This window comes from Aplidium turbinatum, chromosome 4, assembly GCF_918807975.1.
Source record: "Aplidium turbinatum chromosome 4, kaAplTurb1.1, whole genome shotgun sequence".
Lineage (NCBI taxonomy): Eukaryota > Metazoa > Chordata > Ascidiacea > Aplousobranchia > Polyclinidae > Aplidium > Aplidium turbinatum.
The window spans coordinates 34,901,750-34,920,212 of record NC_137475.1 but is presented as its reverse complement, the minus strand read 5'-3'; the positions used below and the strand labels follow the sequence as shown (position 1 = coordinate 34,920,212).

The 18,463-nt window shown below is 37.6% G+C and overlaps 1 protein-coding gene across 1 annotated transcript; it reads left to right on the top strand.

Moving 5' to 3' along the window:
* The first annotated feature begins 3,839 nt into the window (after positions 1-3,839).
* LOC145768597 (transcription factor A, mitochondrial-like) lies at positions 3,840-18,452 on the top strand. Its single transcript, XM_082580131.1, has 6 exons — positions 3,840-4,192; positions 4,366-4,496; positions 10,221-10,297; positions 10,595-10,732; positions 15,887-16,051; positions 17,006-18,452. The coding sequence occupies exons 1-6, from the start codon at positions 4,131-4,133 to the stop codon at positions 17,186-17,188; spliced, it is 756 nt and encodes a 251-aa protein (XP_082436257.1). The 5' UTR covers positions 3,840-4,130; the 3' UTR covers positions 17,189-18,452.
* The last annotated feature ends 11 nt before the right edge of the window (positions 18,453-18,463 follow it).

The following is an 18,463-nucleotide window of genomic DNA, read 5'->3' as shown; positions in this document are numbered from 1 at the left end:
GGTTACCAACTGGCCGGCCGCATGCGGCCCGCGGAAGGTATCAGCGTACAAACATAACCAAAAATACTTTTCTAGAGGAATTAAAGAGCATGAAGGTAAAAAATATTTTCCGGGAAGCATATTTTCGCTTTGCATAGCCTACGATTCCACCGACCGACCAATCAGATTGTAGTTCTAGGTGGGGTTCGCTTAAAGATATTCTAATGCGATGTCCAACCACACTGTCCCAGTGGTTGATTAAAACATCTGTTTTCGAAATTGTCTGTGAGCATGGGGTTTCTTATTTTAAGTTTGTAAATGTCATGTAAACACAAGTGTGCATTTCACCATTGTCAGGGCCGGATTTAGCTGATGGGGGGCCCGGGGCACTTTTAGATCGGGGGGCCCCCATGCACAAAAATTTTTCGCGCCTACGGCGCGAAAAATTATCTCTACGTCTACAGTAGCATCACTCCAGTACTGCACAGCATTTTGCAGAAACTTTAAAGGCCAAAAGGAAAAAAAAATAGCACAAAATCACAATTTAACCAAATAGGGGGGCCCTTCAAAAGTCGGGGGGCCCGGGGCAACTGCCCCCTCTGCCCCCCCCTAAATCCGGGCCTGACCATTGTTGTGTTTCACGAGCAGTGTTCCCTTTATGCAAGTTTTTGTTGGCAAAATAGGTCGGTGCCAACTCAATTTACAATAAATTGGCAAAATATTATATGTAAATTTAAAGACTTTTTCTGGTTGTATTATGAAAATATTTAGCTTAGTAGCCTACTGCAATATGTTGTTAATCTACAATTCTTGCCATGCTGATAAGCACCGCAAGTGACAGTTGTCTATAATAATCAAAAAAAAAAACGGTTTTATAGGCTCTCACAAAAAGGATGAAAAACCAACTCATTTCTTTTTTAGAGGGAACACTGTTCATGAGTTACGATAGAAACGTTTCCACAAGCGTTTGTTTCATGGTGCCTGATTTCTTTTTCCCTGTTATTGGAGCCTATTTTTTTGCTGATATGTTTGCAGGTCACTATTGTTGCCTGTATTGCGATGTGTCAAACATATCCTTGTTTACTGAAACCATAGCCGTACGAGACCACACCATTTTGGGGGGGCAGAACGTAAATTTGCCCAAATCTGCCCGCTTTTATAGAAATTGCCCAAATATAATGTAGGCCTATGCGGTGCATGATAACAGTGAAAAACTAACATAACAAGATCACCAGCTAGCTAGAATTTCTTACCAAAGTAATCAAGATAGAACAACTGAATTCATCTTTGAATATACCTTGCTTGTGCATTGCTCGATGCTTCTGCACTTTAGCATGGTAGGTAGGAGTAACATTTAGGAGTATTATATATTTCAGCAGTAGCATTTTAAATGTTGGTGAAATTAACATGACACAGTTGCATAGGCTATACAAACTAAATATTTATTTTGAGACGCAACTGCATCATTTTAATTTGGGTAGTTTTATGAAAGTAACCAAACAAAGCTAAGCAACACCACAACATTAACATTACATTTAACAGGTACAGTATAACATTTTTTTGTTAAATGTTGTGGTGTTGCTTAGCTAAGTCCGTTTATGGTTGAAAAAGTGCTGTAACCTCTCCACCCGAATTGTTTTATAAAAGTATTCACCAGATTCATATAAATTCATATTTTGTAGTTGCTCAAATCAAGATGATGCATTTATGGACATTATGAAAAAAATTAAAGACTTTGTAAATTTTGATGCCGAGGCCACTGCATCATGCCAATTTGGGCAGTTTTATAAATAGACTATGATCAGATAATTTCATATTTTTTTGTTGCCCAAATCTAAACGATACAGTTATGTAAATGGGAAAAATTAATGAATTTGTTCATTTTGGGGAAACTTCCTCACACTAATTTGGGCAGTTGCATAAACAGACTAATCAGTTTCATCAGATAATGTCATGTTTTCAGTTGCCCAAATCAACACGATGCATTTGTGAAAATTAATAAAATTAGCTAAAAGCAAATTTTGTGCTTTGATTTGGGCAGTTTCACAAAAGTATTAGAGACATATTTTGGTGGCTGCCCAAATTGGCATGATGCAGTTGGTTAAATGCATTTCGCACTACAGTTTGGTCACCATACAATACATCAATAGCCTACGGGTGTGCCAAATGAAAATTTTGCGGCACATTTCTTGTGCAAATAAGAGGCTGTACTTAGTTTGATAGGTAAAAGATATTAATTTGTAGTTTTTCTTAATTCATGCAATTTTGAAGCTTTTCATATAGCAGTTTCTGCCCTAATAATTGCATGATTTTGCCCGAATTCGCGACGTTTTGAAACAACAGGGAGGGCAGCTGCCCCCCCTGCCCCCCTGGCTCGTACGGCTATGAATGAAACTGTTAATTGCAAGATATCTTTTGTGAAGCGAAGTGACAACACCACTTTTGTTTGGCAATGAATATTCTGATGAAATCGCTCGCCTCGCTTTATGTGCGCAATTACGCAAAACAAGTGGCCTCGTTTATTAGGCATTGTTAAAGAAGTCAAAAGTGTTGTTAAAGGAGCTTGGCCTGGCAGTAGCGTTGTTCGACTAATTTTGTTGCTGCGGTATTCTAAGATAAATGTTAACAACATGTAACGCTGGATACTGGGTAGCCTACGGTACGTAATGCGTTCTTTTCTAGTGTAAGAGTCAACCTACCTAAAATTTTATCAGTGCGGCCTGCCACAGCTCTCCTTAGTGCCAAAGTGGCCCGCATGCAAAAAAGGTTGGTGACCCCTGTTCTAGAACCATAAACAAATAAAACCTAACAACCACACGGCATTTAATAGAATGACATGAAAAATAACTAAACAATTGCATTTTGCAAACGTTTTTGGCCTTAGGCTACTCATGTTAGCCCTTTTCAAGTCAAGTAACCAATTAACTGACTGATGTTCAACATAAATTGAAATTACAGAACTGATTTACATCCACAAAAATCGAAAAAAAAAGAAATGATGTTGTTTTAGTTTTTTGTTTGATGTTTTTCCTTGCGCAATTAAGTGTCATGTGATTTGTCTTACCGTTTCATTCTTATGCGTTTCTTTTTTTTTTCGATTTTTGTGTATGTACATCAGTTTTGTAATTTCAATTTGTGTAGAAAATTGGTCAGTTGGTTACTTGAAAAGGGCTAACACGAGTATGGCCGAAAACGTTTGTAATTTTTTAGTTTATTTTCGTGTCATTTTGTTGTGTGGTTGTTATAGGTTTTATTTATCGATGGTTTAACATAAGTAGGCAGCCCCTGCGTTACGCGTTACGTGATAGCATTGGACATCTCTACCTATTGCCGGGCATTGTCAGTTCCATTTAAAGTTGAGGTTATGGTTTGACCTCTTGCAGGGGACGTGGAATCCTTTTTTTCGTGAAAATGAGAATGCTGACAATGTCCCAAGTTGCCAGTTTCGTGGTTTTTGCTCTCAAAGTTTTTTTCCCAAGATGTGGAAAGATTTAGAAGGTTATGGGACACAAACAAAATTCTTTTTATGAAGTAGATAAAAATACATTTGAAACCAATTTCCTTCAAAGTGTTGATAAAATAGAGTTGCGATTGGGGAGTCTGCGAAGCGACTTGGGAAATTTATTTGAGGGAGTCTGGCAACACAGAGATAGTTATCAAAACAACTCTGAACTGTAGGCTACTCTACTGTCTGTTACAGTACCCTTCACTTCGTTATTGTTCAATTGTTGCATCTTGATAGTCTTAGTTGGTCTTTTGGTGACACGAAGGAAGTTCACACAAGAGGATTTGATGGATATTTTACTGCAATTATGTGCAGATGTTTAACAGATCATATAAGTTCTGGAATACAGATTTACGGTACCGGTATCCCACTATACTACAGCTCCCAGAATTCTTGTTGATTGACTGTATTTTTGTTTTTTGCGTTATTTGTACTTATGTATCTTTATTGACCATAGCCTCAGGGGCTGTGGTTACTATGGCCTGTGCTAAAAGGAAACCAAAATAAAGATTTGCAATTGGGCCTATGGTTTGCTTGCAACATGCAGGCTGTCTTGAAAGCTGCTGCATGGCCGCCTAACATTAACAGGTACTTGTTAGGAAGGCTAGTGATTAGTATTGTGTAGGTAACATATTGTACTTCTTGGATGGAATCTTTACGAAAAATTGCAAAAGTGGGGTTTCAGCGCATATCCTATATCAGTAACAGGTGAGGTATTTTTTTTTAAATTTTGGACAACAATGTTGTAAAGAATTGTTGCATAGATTGTCTTCTTTCATTGAATTGTTAGTACAGCATACATTTATTTTATTGTAGCTACTTTTTTAGTTTCTTTCTAAACACAACCATACATACTAACTATAGGTTATATTATTCTTTAGGTTTGGAGGTGCAAATTTGATCAATCCAATATATCTATCTAAAGTTTCATTTTCAACTCAACAAAGACCACCACGACCATGTACAAGTTTTGCTTTATTTTTGAAAGACAGAAAGGACAATTATCCACATGGTATGCTCTTATTGTTTATGTACAAGTTCTCAACTGCATACCTGTTACAAGTGTTACATCCCAAAGTACAACGCCTGGTCATAGTGTAGGCTGTCTGTGTGTAGTAAGGCAAACAGGGGCGTGTTGTCACAGGTTTGGGGTTTTTCGATTTGTGCTTTTGCTATATATTATATATACAATGCAAGTGATTTAGTTATATCATTCGTACACTGTCCACTTACACTTCCTTTTGCCACTAGTTAAACGTTTTAACCGCAAAAGGATTTTAAGAAAATCAAATTTTTGTAAAAAAAAAAAATTGGGGCGTGTTGTCACAATTTTTTTTTTTACAAAAATTTGATTTTCTTGAAATCCTTTTGCGATTAAAAAGTATAACTAGTGGCAAAAGGAAGTGTAAGTGGACAGTGTACGAATGATATAACCAAATCACTTACATTGTATTATATATACAGTCCTCGAAATTAGCGGCGGCACTCGGCAATTGCCGTGGTAAATGCCGCCGTAAACGTCATAATGGCCATTCTGCTACGGCAATAAAAATGCCGCCGCAAAATGAGCACTTAATTAGAACAAAACTTGTTCAAAATTTCTTCCTGTGTTATTTACTCGCAGCGGGAGTTTAATCAGCAGAAACATCGCACCAAGACCTCACCTCGGACTATTTTAGTTGCTGTGAACACTCACGCAGTTTTCGAAAATATTATATTTTATAGCATATTTTTACTTGGCAAGAACTTTGCCGAGGCCAAACGGCAAAAGTTGAAATTGCGTCGGCAATTGCTCTGAACGTTTATTACGAAACAATTGTACCAAAACATGTGAAACGAGAAGGGAAAAGTATACTAGAGTAGTCTATCACGACCGCATCGTTTGATTTGTTGTGATGTAATAATACTTAAAGTAGCGATAAAGCGAGCAACGCAATACGCACGCTGTTACGTTAATTCACGTAAAATAGCTCAGGGGAAAAGTAAGTTAATTTTGGGTTGATTCAACGTTCGAGTCCGCACAAATCGATTTACAATTTTCCCGGCGGGTTATATTGCGCACCCAGACAGCAGAACCATCATTTCTACATCGATTCAACGTCTACAGACGCAAAATCAATGCAAAAATAACGAATTATGCTGCCTGGGTAACAACAATGCCCAATAAGAAATTTACGTTTGTTTTTCGACATCTAGCGACGTTGAACCATTATAAAATAACGTTAATTGCTCAAACAGGTGCCGGTAACAAATTAATAGCTCCCTGCGAGAAGATTGGCTCGATTTATGTTTATCCTAACATAATTTCGGCACAATTGGGATACTGCGTGCGAGCAACACAAAGTCTGTTGGATAAAGAACTAGTCGGATATCATATATAAATCGAAATCATCAGATGCTGTATCGGAGGATGAGGTTGTCGCGTCGTCACTGGAATACTTGAAGACGCAAAACTGCCCGTTCGTGAACGCGCAATGCCATATGATCGGAAGCATTATTTTACTGCCGAAGAACCATTTATCCAATTTTGTTCTACTTTTTTAACTTGACCCCTTAGCTTTTCTAATTCCGATTTGTTTCCGTCATAAAATTCTTTATAAATTTTGTAAAATACCACACTAACTTTTTCCTTCTGTTCCCTCTGTTTGATAACCTATAGCAGGTAAATTCTACTTTTCAACTGTATCCTTCACCATGATTTATATTCGCAACGACACCGGTAAACAATAAGCATTCGATGTAACAATAACTTTTTCGTAACAATTAAGCCAGTATTTACAAGGTTGCAAACTTTTTACAGTTTACAAGAGCATTGTCAGCGCGTAAAATAGCTTGCGTGATGCTCTCCGCTACCGCCGTATGAAACACGAAGAATAAACGATTAAAATTTCGTTTGTTTAAACTTTAAAGCATACGGCAATTGCCGCCGCAATCCAAGGTTTGCTGATTTGGCGACGGCAATGTTTTTGCCGTCGTAGATGGAAGCTAATTTCGAGGGCTGTATATAGCAAAAGCACAAATGAAAAAACCCCAAACCTGTGACAACACGCCCCGGTTGGCCTTACAAAATCAAATTTTATTACGTGGAATTTACACATTTATACAGTAAACAAGTTGAAATTAATTCAACAACTGCTTTGGGTCTTGTTTCCTTGCTTTCACATATCGACCAAGGGTTCGGTAGTTTATGCCAAATTTTGCTTCTGCTTCTCATAAGCTGTGACCATCATCACAGCTGTGACAACTCGCCCCGACGTACGCAGTCAGACAAAAGTTTTAATGGCGGCTAGAAAAGGCACTCTCTTAACTTCTAAAGTGTCAGCTAAACACCTAACATAATATATAAGCTATAAAATTGATTTCATACTTGCGGTCAAACTGCTCTTACGAAAGCGTCACACAATTTTGAAAAGTTAGTGAAATTTACATCGATGACCAAGTTTTTGATAATAATTTAATTTAAGCTAAACCTGCTGTCTTTTCTTGACTTTGCTAACCTCAAAATGAAGATGACTCTTAACAAAGCACGTGCTACACATATTGACTCGAAGCAGTAAGTGCAAGTACAAAAAAAATTGCTGTGACAACATGCCCCGGTTTGCCTTACAATCAAGATAATTTGAGTAATATTTGAAAGAATGCCTGTTTATAGTGTTTAATTTCAGGTTAATCTCCATGGGTCTGCTACTATTCGGTGAGTCCGATTCGGTGTGTCCGATTCGGTGAGTCTGATTCGGTGAGTTCCTAACCTCTAACCCTAACTCCTAACCCCTAACCCTAAAACGGCAATGATAATTAGGCCACAGTACCCGATAATTAAAAAAAAAATTGAAAAAATCCCCCGTTAAGGGATCGGACTCACCGAATCGGACTCACCGAATCGGACTCACCGAATCGGACTCACCGAATCGGGCCATTCCGAATCTCCATAGCTTTGTCTTGGAAAGAAACTTTAAAGTTAAAAGGCATGGTAGACTGACTGTTGATATAAATTTGGTTGAAAGTAGATAATTGCATATATGGTAGTTAACCCTTTACACGCCAACGTTCCCAAAATGGGAACATGGGGTTGAAGTCGCCCACAGCTTTACACAGACCTCATTTAAAAATGTTCTGTTTTGGATATTGTTGTTGAATGCTTATTGTTTCAGATGCATTTGTTGAAAAAATAATATTTGCAAAATTTTTCCTTTATGAAAGCGATGGATTTAGTCAAAAATCACATTTTTCATCTTTCGAAAAAAAGTGCTTCTCGAAAACACAAATCAAACTTTTTTTCGAAATATTTGCGTTTTTTATGTGAGAATATTACTGATAACTTGTTTCCCCTACCATTTGTTTCGTTATGTTTAGCATTTTTCTTCTCATAATTAAATTTATACGATGTTCCCAAAATGGGAACGTTGGCAACATGTGATACACAAATAACGGAGTTTATCTCAAAAAAGTTCTCACTACTTTTACCAAGAGAACATTTTCACAGCTTGATGCTGTCACAGCTTGATGTTTTCACAGCTTGATCTTAAGCAGAAAACACTTCTATGACTTCTATCGAAGGAACGGAAAGAGCTTGCAGATGGCGAAAAAAAGACAAAGCATCACTAAGCGACCCGAAAGAACTGCATCCATCTGATAAGGTTCAAGCTCATGGAGGGAAAAGCATGTTTGAGATATTTTCTCTGTTCTTTACCGATGACATACTGATGACAAGGAGAGACAAGAATAGGATAAACTTCAAAGTTGATGAGGTTGATATGAGAAAACTTATTGGCTTACTAATTACTGTCAGTGGTTACCACAGTCTTCTATCAGAAAATGACTATTGGTGCAGAGCAGATGGCATGGAGGCACCAATATTTTCTAAGACCATAAGCAGAGACCGTTTTCGTAATATAAAAGCGTACTTGCACCTGGCTGGCAATCACAATCTAGCTCAGTCTAAAATGGCCAAGGTACTGCCACTGTTAGATCTGCTAAGGTCAAATTGTCAACAATTTGGTACATTTCACCACTTAGGTAGTTACTAACCATTGACGAATCGATGGTTCCTTATCGAGGACTACACAGTGCAAAACAATATATAAAAGGAAAGCCAGTAAATTTTGGTTACAAGTTACGGATGTTGTGTAGCTCCGATGGTTATCCCTACAACTTCGAAATCTACTGCGGTAAAGACGAAAGAAGAGCTGAACCTTTGGGAGCACACGTAGTTGAGACAATGCTGTCATGTGTTGCCGACAAAGACCAACATATTACTCTCTTTGACAATTTTTTCACAAGCCATCAACTACTGTACTTACTGATCTTGCTGGAGAACGCATCAGAGCATGTGGTACAATTGGAGAGAACAGGACCGGTTCCTGTCCTCTCTCCAGTGAGAAAACCTTCCAGAAATAGCCTAGAGGAGAATTTGATTACTGATCAGACGGCATTGTAATTTGTGCCAGATGGAACAATAATTGTGCTGTCGCTGTTGCAAGCAATTACTGCGGTGTAGCACCAACTCAAACAATTCAACAAAAAGTAAAACATAAGGGAAAATCAGTGATACAACCATTTATGATTGCTATGTACAATCAGGGAATGGGGGGTGTGGATGTATGTGACAGGTTGCTATCTTCTTATGACTTCAATTGAAAAAATGGTGGTGGAATCTTTTTGCCCATATTGTCAACCTTTCAATTGTAGCTGCCTTCCGTTTTAATTATCACGGAAAACAATGTTCTGAAAATTCCTTAAGTTCAGGCGCGAGATTGCTCGGTCATTGGTGAAAGTGGAGAAACTAAGCCGTCGACTTAGGGAACCTACTGCATCTCCGTCTGCAACAGTGCGATTCGACTCGTTGAATCATTTTCTTGTATCATCGTCACAAGGAAGATGTGTATTGTACAAAAAAATACAAGGTTGCAATGCACAAAACGCGAAAAACGGATGCATACGTTATGCAGTGACGTATACCACCAAAAATAAAGTTAGTGACAGGGTATATAGTTGTAGAAAGTACAGTTGCATGGTAGAAAGTACAGTGGTAGAAAGTACATTTGTTGTTTGTGGATCTCTTAAACGTGTGTACTTTTGTTTATTGTCTTTTTCAATGCTATTGTATCGAATAAAGTAGGCTACCCAAGCTTACGTCGTATTCAAATACAAAACACGTTACGATATGTTTTGGTACCTTTACATGCCAACGTTCCCATTTTGGGAACATAATAAAAAACAAACAAAGAAATAAAAATTTTAAAATTTTTTCATAAAATATTTTTAGTTGGACTAAAAACCACAACATACAAAAAAATCACTAACAAATAACGAGAGATAGTCTTCGCCGCCTGTAAAGGGTTAATTTCTATAGCGCTTTTGTGCATTTAACTGATGTGTATGATGATCTGCTAAGTTGTGGTTTAAAAAGTTGAGATTTAGGAATGTTATGCAGTAATAATGTGATTAACCAATTTTGTTTATATTAGTTTTTTTGTCTGTCTGCACATTCAATGAAAGCTTCAACCACCATGCATAATTAGGGTGCATACAGTATTTGGGCCAGCATATCAGGAGGCATAAGGTTGAAAATAGTTATTTTACTGGAGAATAAAGTTGAATATTCACAGTTTCTTTGAAAACAATGTAGTTTTTTTATTTCGATTGGTTGTGAAAATGGATAGTAAACTCTAATTATAGTCTTTGCCAAAATGTTTGCGACTAAAGGTTATAATATATATACTCTTTGTTTGATTAGAACTGAAAGTTATTGGCGGAAACTACATGAAAGTGGTTGCAAAAGATTGGAAAGAATTGCCAGCAGCTGAAAAACAGGTAGGCTAATGCTCCTTGAAATATCTTTAAAAATTAGTTTGTTTGGTTTGTGGAATTTTATGATTCGGCACTTAGTTGATAGCTAATTAACCCTCACTGCTGTACCGGTGTACCCATCTAACTTACTTGTTTAAAGATGTTCTGAGTAGAGGTCTAGTGGTCTACATTGCACAACATATGCAATTAAAAAAATCCTTTAAAGAAATCATTTAATATCCAAAGGTTGGTGACGTTAAATTCCGTGACGAGCAGTGTGTTCTGTGTGCAGAAATATATTGATTTTTGTCAATGATTTAGAAATACATTGACAAATCCCATTCTGCAATGGTCCAATACAAAGAAGGTCTTCAAGCATTGACAAATTTTGAACGAGCTGAAATAAAAAAGGAAAGAAAACAAAAGAAAATTGCAAAAACTAAAAGAAAAGACAAAAAGGTGACTGCAAAACGATCAATTTGATGCTTTAAACTTTAAAGTGATCATTTGATCAATACATGCGTAGAAAGATGATAAATTGCTTACTACTGTATTATTACTGCTAACAAAACTCGACGCTTCATTTGACATACTGTCAGTGGGCTATCCTGGTTGATTTTTATAGGCATGCAATGGAGAGAGGGTCATAGCCATTCTAGGGGGGTGTTAGGGCATACTCCCACAGGAAAATTTTGCAAATTTACCTTAGGTTTTAGAGCTTTTCTTGCAACCTGAGCCTTACTTAGCTGATAATTGTTTGAGCTCTGTTGCGAAAAATGAGGCTTGGAACACACCATCAAACCAATGTCTTGATTTTATATCTTTATCCTGCGTTGCAAGAAAGCGAACTTGAAGCACTATGCAGCGCCAGCGGTGTAGCCTATGCCCTTCGGCATATACCTGAACCGCTGCAGCCGACGGCATTTTTCTGCTTTCTGACTCTGTCTTTGCTACATTTAACCATTTGTAGTTAATGCCACCTTCATCTGATTTTTATCTATACCCTAATACTGGAATAGTCTAAAAAATTCATTGTCTAAAAAAGGAACAAATACGTTATTATAGTGTCAGTAATAACTTTCAACTTTCACAATGGGAATATCTCCAGATAGGGATTTTTGTTTTGCATGCAATTTTAAATCCGCACGCCTTTGTTCCATTTACGCCACAGTGTTGTAAAAAATCGGCAAATAATATTATTAACGCATGCTGAGCTCTCCTATGCAATCCTCAGCAAGGTTGGTTGCCAAACTGTGAAAACAAACAGTGGTTTCGAATATTGAAAAAGAGAGCGAGGAGGTTCTGCTATTAACTACAATTTTAATGCTGATTTCATCAGAATGGTCAGTGCATGCCTTGCATGCATGGAGAATACACCACTGTATACTGTTTAAGTAACTGGTTACAGCTGTGATTGTTTTCTTGTCAGCCACATAGCTAAGCAATGAGAGCCATGATTTGACATTCTACAGGCCACTGGTTCGAAACCGCTCAAGAGCATGTGGCTGTGTCTTTGGCAAGACACTTAAGGCGTGCCGTCGACTGGGAAATGACGCCCGTTCGACTATATCCCATGACTTCTTTAATGATTATGAACAGTACGCTCCTCTAGAGAGAAATGTCTATGGCCCTTAGGCTTAGGGCCATGGCCTACTGGATTCATTATTTTCTTACAACATTTGACTTGTGCTGGTGATGATTCAAATCTTTGTGGCAGAATTAGTGTTGCAATGTATTCGGAGCTCCCACTCTCGCATGTAATGTCACAGTTGAAGTACAAATGGCAATATGACAAAAAAGGCAAAGACTTTGTGAGTGTAGTCCAGGGCTACTCAACTACTTTTTAGCAAAGGTCCAGTTACAAAAGTTTAACAATTGCTTAGGTCCGTTATAACTCTCATGAAATAATTTACAGTCATACAAATGTAATACGGTATAACTATATGTATACAAAATCCGGTAAAGCGGTATTAGCAAAAGCAATTTTAAGCGAAATGTATTTATAGTTCTGTTAGTCACAGCTAGTGGGAGAATTGGCATTTTTTATTTCTTGCTAGTTCTTTAAATCTTGATTCTAAAGTGGTGAGAGCGAGTCGAAGGCAGTGGTGAAGGTTTTCACTGGTCATACAGATGCGAATTCAATTCTTTATAAAGTTCATGTTTGAAAACGCTAACTCGCAGCTGTAAGTTGACCCAAACATAGTGAGAATTTGCACTGCTAATTTGCGAAGAGCAGGAAAATTATTTTGGAATTCTTCCTTTGACCAAAACTTCTCTGGTGTATTATCACAATGATTTTTTCACTGCTATGTTCTCCTGGAATTCAATAAGCTCCAGTTGAATTTTTGCTGCGTCTACCCATTTACTGGTACATAATAATGTCCTTCGCTTCAACTGAGAATTCTGTAGGCTAATGTCTTTTACTAGAAAGGGGTTTGCAATGAATAGCAACAATTATTGTTTGCCAAGAGAAAAGTCATCTAATCACTAACTATGCTATGCATTATGCTAACTATGCATTATGCTAACTGAGAATTCTGTAGGCTAATGTCTTTTACTAGAAAGGGGTTTGCAATGAATAGCAACAATTATTGTTTGCCAAGAGAAAAGTCATCTAATCACATTGCAAAGTTGGTGATCAACTTTTCAACAAATTGAACATATCTGATACCAGAATCATTTTTACCTTTGCTCTGTTCCAAAAGTCTTGGAAAATGGACAAGTTGGCTCTGCATATCATGTTGAAAATTTCTAATTTTTTCTGAAATACACGAATTGCTGTGATCAAATCAAAAATACTGTGTTTTTCTCCTTGCAGTTTTAAATTTAAGTCGTTGAGGTGTGACATCATGTCAGTCAAAAATCCAACAATCTCCATTTTTTCACCATCTCTTAAAAATGCCGAAAATGCCACTGCCTTCACATTGTTTTGACCTTTGAGAAAACCCGATAAGTCTTCCCTAATCAACCATAATCTCTCCAAAACTCTTCCCGTACTTAACCATCTTATATTATTGTGCGCAAGTAAATCTGTATAAATTGCATTGTTTTTGTACAAAGAAAATTTTGGAGAATTGATTTTGAATATTGAATTTCCAGGCATCGTATCTTTTGATCCGTAATTGGGCTTCTCTCTTGCACCAGCTTGACTGGGCGTGTAGTTGTTCTCTAATACGTTAAATTGCCTACCCCATTTTTTGCAAATCAACGATAACGGATTTGGTTTTGTTAAAAAACTAAATACTGAGACAGATAAGGTCCGAATTCAACACTGAAAAGGTTCGCATTCGGACCGTGGTTCGCCAGTTGAGTAGCCCTGGTGTAGTCTAGCCCAGGGCTTCTCAAACTTTTTTGTTCGGCGACCCCATTTTGAAAAATATATTTCTATGCGACCCCATTATGGGGACATCCACGTTAATGACATTAAAACGGGGTTAGTTCTTTTGTCTCAATTTGTTTCGGTTCTTTTTGGCTTACTTTATAATTCTCTTACTGAAGTAGTAAAACAATATCGAAAGGAGCATGAAAACAACAACAATGAAACATGAAAAAAAGCAACGAATGAAAACAAGAAATAACAAACGAATAATCCGACCCTAATTAAGACTATAACAAAACAATACAAATGCACCCAATTCACGAATCACAAAAAAATCCGCTAACATGATGAAAAGTGAACAAAAACAAATCATTTAATGCAGGGGTCACCAACTTTTTTTGCATGCGGGCCACTTTGGCACTAAGGAGAGCTGTGGCGGGCCGCACTAATAAAATTTTAGGTAGGTTGACTCTTATGCTAGAAATGGACGCATTTCGTACCCAGTATCCAGCGTGACATGTTGTTACTATTTATCTTAGAATACCGCAGCAACAAAATTAGTCGAACAACGCTACTGCCAGGCCAAGCTCCTTTAACAACACTTTTGACTTCTTTTAACAATGTCTAATAAACGAGGCTACTTGTTTTGCGCACTTGTAGCGAGGCGAACGGTTTTATTAGAATATTCATCGCCAAGCAAGAGTGATGTTGTCACTTTGCTTCGCAAAAGATATCTTGCAAGTTGCAATTAACAGTTTCAGTAACCAAAGAAATGTTTGACACATCGCAATACAGGCAACAACAGTGACCTGCTATGCTGCTAACATATCAGCGAAAAATAGGCTCCAATAACAGAGAGAAACAAACTAGGCACCATGAAACAAGCGCTTGTAGAAATCATCGAAAAAAACGTTTCTATCGTAACTCATGAACGGTGTTCCTTCTAAAAAAAGCAATGAGTTGGTTTTTCATCTTTTTGTGAGAGTCTATAAAACCATATTTCTTGATTATTAGACAACTGTCACTTGCGGTGCTTATCAGCATGGCAAGAATTGTTGATTAACAACATTTTGCAGTACAAACTAAATATTTTCATAATACAACCAGAAGTTGTCTCATGAAAATACAACCATAATACAACCAGAAGTAATTCAACCAACACCTGTCAGAAGATATTTCATTTTCTTGATACAACCAGAAAATGTCTTTAAATTTATATAAAATATTTTGCCAATTTATTATAAATTGAGTTGGCACACCGGCCTATTTTGCTAACAAAAACTTGCTTGAAGGGAACTCTGCTCGTGAAACACAATAACGGTGAAACGCACACTAGTGTTTACATGACACTTACAAACTTAAAATAAGCAACCCTATGCTCACAGACAATTTCGAAATTCGAAAACGGACGTTTTAGTCAACCACTGGGACAATGTGGCTGGACATCGCATTGGAATAACGTTAAGCGACCCCCCACTTAGAACTATACAATCTGAATGGTCGGTCGGTGGAATCGTATGCAAAGCAAAAATATGCTTCCCGGAAAGTATTTTTGATTACACTTGTACGCTGATACCTTCCGCGGTCGCAGCGATACAGCGTGACGGGCCGCCATTTGGTGACCCCTGATTTAATGGAATGGATGCGCTTGATGTTTCTTGCATAAGTGATCCATTCGTGAAATAATAATACAAGACAAAGCAGAACGAGAAAGAGCGAAGAGCATCTTCAACAGTTTCCAGAGAGGATCGGTTAATCTACGGAACCTAACCACTGATCCATAGTCAATTAATCTTGTAACTGCTTTAAAGTTTAGTCTAGGTTCCTTCAGAAACTAGTTGCTAGACTACTTTGAAATCATACTGCGAGCGGTAAGGTTACTTTTGGTCAGCAAGTTACAGCAATGATAGCGTAACAATGCATCAATTGTTACGATTGGTTATATTTTATCGTTCGACATTTCATACCGACGGTTGCGGTCAATTGACATCATGGCAAGACTACAACCTACCGGCACTAGACTAAATTAAACTATTTCATTACGACCCCAAAATTTCCTTACGCGACCCCATTTGGGGTCGCGACCCATAGTTTGAGAAGCCCTGGTCTAGCCTATAACTTACAATTTCTTACCAAAACCACTAAACCTTTTGTAGGTTGGTTTTGTTTATATCTTAAAGTTATTCACAACCATCAACTATAACGGCAAAAATTCCTCAAAACATTAATTACAATGAATCCATGCCATCGCTAAGACACCCTTCCTGGATTCTGACCTGATTTTCCATGCGCAGGTGAAGGTATCGATGGGAGTTCCGAAGAGACCTGTTTCAGCATACAACCTCTTTGTGAAACTACTGTTTTTGAACAAAGACATTAATTTCAATGGGAAAATGTCAAGCGGTCTGTGGAATGATATTCACATAAAATGGAATGCCCTGTCGGACTCGAAAAAACTGGTTTGTTCTAGTTTTAACCGCCATAAAATGAGCACATGTAAAAAATGCTCGTTATCTTTGCACAATCTCATTAACTAAAACTGTTCTTATTACCAGGGCTGTGGAACCAACTCCGGCTTGAAAACAATAAACATTAAAAAATTTGTTTGAAATCTTTTTTCAAAATATTATGTCTTGTTTTTCCATATCGCGCTCTAAAACTTAACCAAAAAGTAGAATTGCTTTTGTGAAAGTTTCAATTTCGATCACAACTTAAGTGAAATTAAATTGTAAAAAATGAAATAGGACAACAATTGAAAAAATCTGGCAACACTAAAATCGGAGTCGGCCAGTTATAAACCGAAGAATCGGAATCGTACATTTTTCGCCCTATTCCACAGCCCTGCTTGTTACATCGATACGACATTTGCAGACATTATATCATTGTACTGTACAAAAGATGGATTTGGTGACTTAGTGAGGATATGCAGTTCATCGACAGTTGAATCTGTAACACCTGGTTGTCTAAACCGAGACTTGAAAATCAAATAATTACGGTTCAAATCTCGGCTTGTGCAGTTGAGTGTCGCCCAAGAATGACAAAGCTCCACCGAAGTCTGACAGACAGAAGAGTTGACTGGCAACACCGTAGAACCTGGCATCTGTCAGCGTTTTCAGTGTTTGGTGCTTTGTCATGATCGCTTGTACCATGCCTGATCATGAAACAAATTCAAATATTGACTTTTCAAATCAAATATTTTAGGAAGATATTTTTTCGATGCTGGTGGTCTCTTATACCTTTGACATACTTCTATATTTCTCTTTTTTCTTAATTACGTCGTTTATATTGTCCAATGACAAAGCAGTTATACCACTCAGAAATGCTTGAAAAGAAAGTTAAGGTCTTGCATGCCTGATGGTTAGTTAGTGCCACAAAATCGAAATAAGTGAGATACGGTTTTAATTTTTGTGCAGGCCCTGATTGAAGAATCTCAGAAAGACAAAGAGAGGTACATGGTAGAAATGCAGCAATACGTGAGAAGGTTAAGGAGCGCAGACATGGAGCATCTGGTCCCAACAAAATACCGCAAGAAGTGGTTAGAGCCTGGCGAACCGGTGACGTGGGATACCATGCTCAAGGACTGGCCGAAAAAATAACTGTGGTGATGTTTTTCGCGAAGTACGTTTGCGGCTGAAGCACCGAGTAAAAATTTTTTTGAATTATTTTTGTACACTGCGTCACGTTGAATTTCCGCTTGTTGTGTTCGGTCACCTTCCCAAGCATTGCACGTACATGGGCCAAGCAACCATTAACGTGCAGCTACATTATGTTGTTTACCGTTCTAGCATGTCACAGAGCAAGAAACATGAAACTACCGTATTCTCATGAGGTTGAAACGAGGTGAAATGAATAGAAATACGATTGATTTGGCCATTCATGCTTCAGATTTTATGAAGGTCTTTAAGCTTCCATTTAATGTATGGCGCAAGAAATTTGGTCAGGTTTTCGTATCCATTTTTTGCTGTTTTTGTACTCAAAACTGCGTCGATTGACTATTGGAATACTATGTGTGTAATGTGTATTCTTGTGTAGTGATGGCGGAAAATTCTATTGTCAATATAATTTGTCGGGCGTCGCATGGCAATTGCCGGTTTGGTGTGGCTGTGGAGTGTGGACACAGCTTTTTACGTTGTAACTTGTAAGACATAATCAACTTTAAAGAAGTATTTTGATGTCAATTCTGCCAAACCGTTTTCAAATGTGAAATGTATGGTTGGTTAGCTATGGTTGATTTCTGCGCAATTTATCATTCTGTGTCGATTAGTCTCGCAACAGCGTGGTATGAAAACGAATGACATTTGGACTTTGGAAGCAAGCTTGTGAGTTCAAGTGACACTGCTACTATCGAGCTCTGTAATGCTTTGCGTGACTTGCGATTTATTTTGCATAGTCAACACTATCGAAGATATCCTACAATGGAAACCCATTTTGATAAAAAGGCTTTTTAAATAGTATATATAATATATGATGATCGTAAGGATGACGTCAGAATCGTCATATTTTGGTGTATAGGCTGATGACACGCGGCTTGTGTGTCAGGTGAAGAAAAGCAAGCAAAAGCGTTGTATGATAGTCAACTAGCCCCGATTTGTTTTTAAGATTTTGCTCTTTGTGTTTTTCTGATTAACGAGTCAGTTTGATAAATACTGAATAGTTTGGCTGTTCATCTGAAATATTATCGTTTCTAGTAGTAGCCTAGTTAGAAACGAGGCAGTTTGCATGATTAATTTTGTGATTTAAATTTAAGACTGTGCCGTACGTTGAAAGGTTAATGTATGTACAAACCAAGTCTTGCAAAAGTGCAAAATTTTCTGCTTTATTTTAATCCTGATTTGCTCACTTGTTTTTTTTCTCCTTAGATTTTAAAAATC

What these genes read in the sequence shown, in the direction of transcription:
- LOC145768597 (XM_082580131.1), top strand. Translation starts at nt 4,131, where the DNA reads ATGGAATCTTTACGAAAAATTGCAAAAGTGGGGTTTCAGCGCATATCC. An exon ending in TGCCAGCAGCTGAAAAACAG is followed by an intron (nt 10,298 to 10,594) that starts GTAGGCTAATGC and finishes TCAATGATTTAG; the next exon opens with AAATACATTGACAAATCCCA. An exon ending in TGTCGGACTCGAAAAAACTG is followed by an intron (nt 16,052 to 17,005) that starts GTTTGTTCTAGT and finishes ATTTTTGTGCAG; the next exon opens with GCCCTGATTGAAGAATCTCA.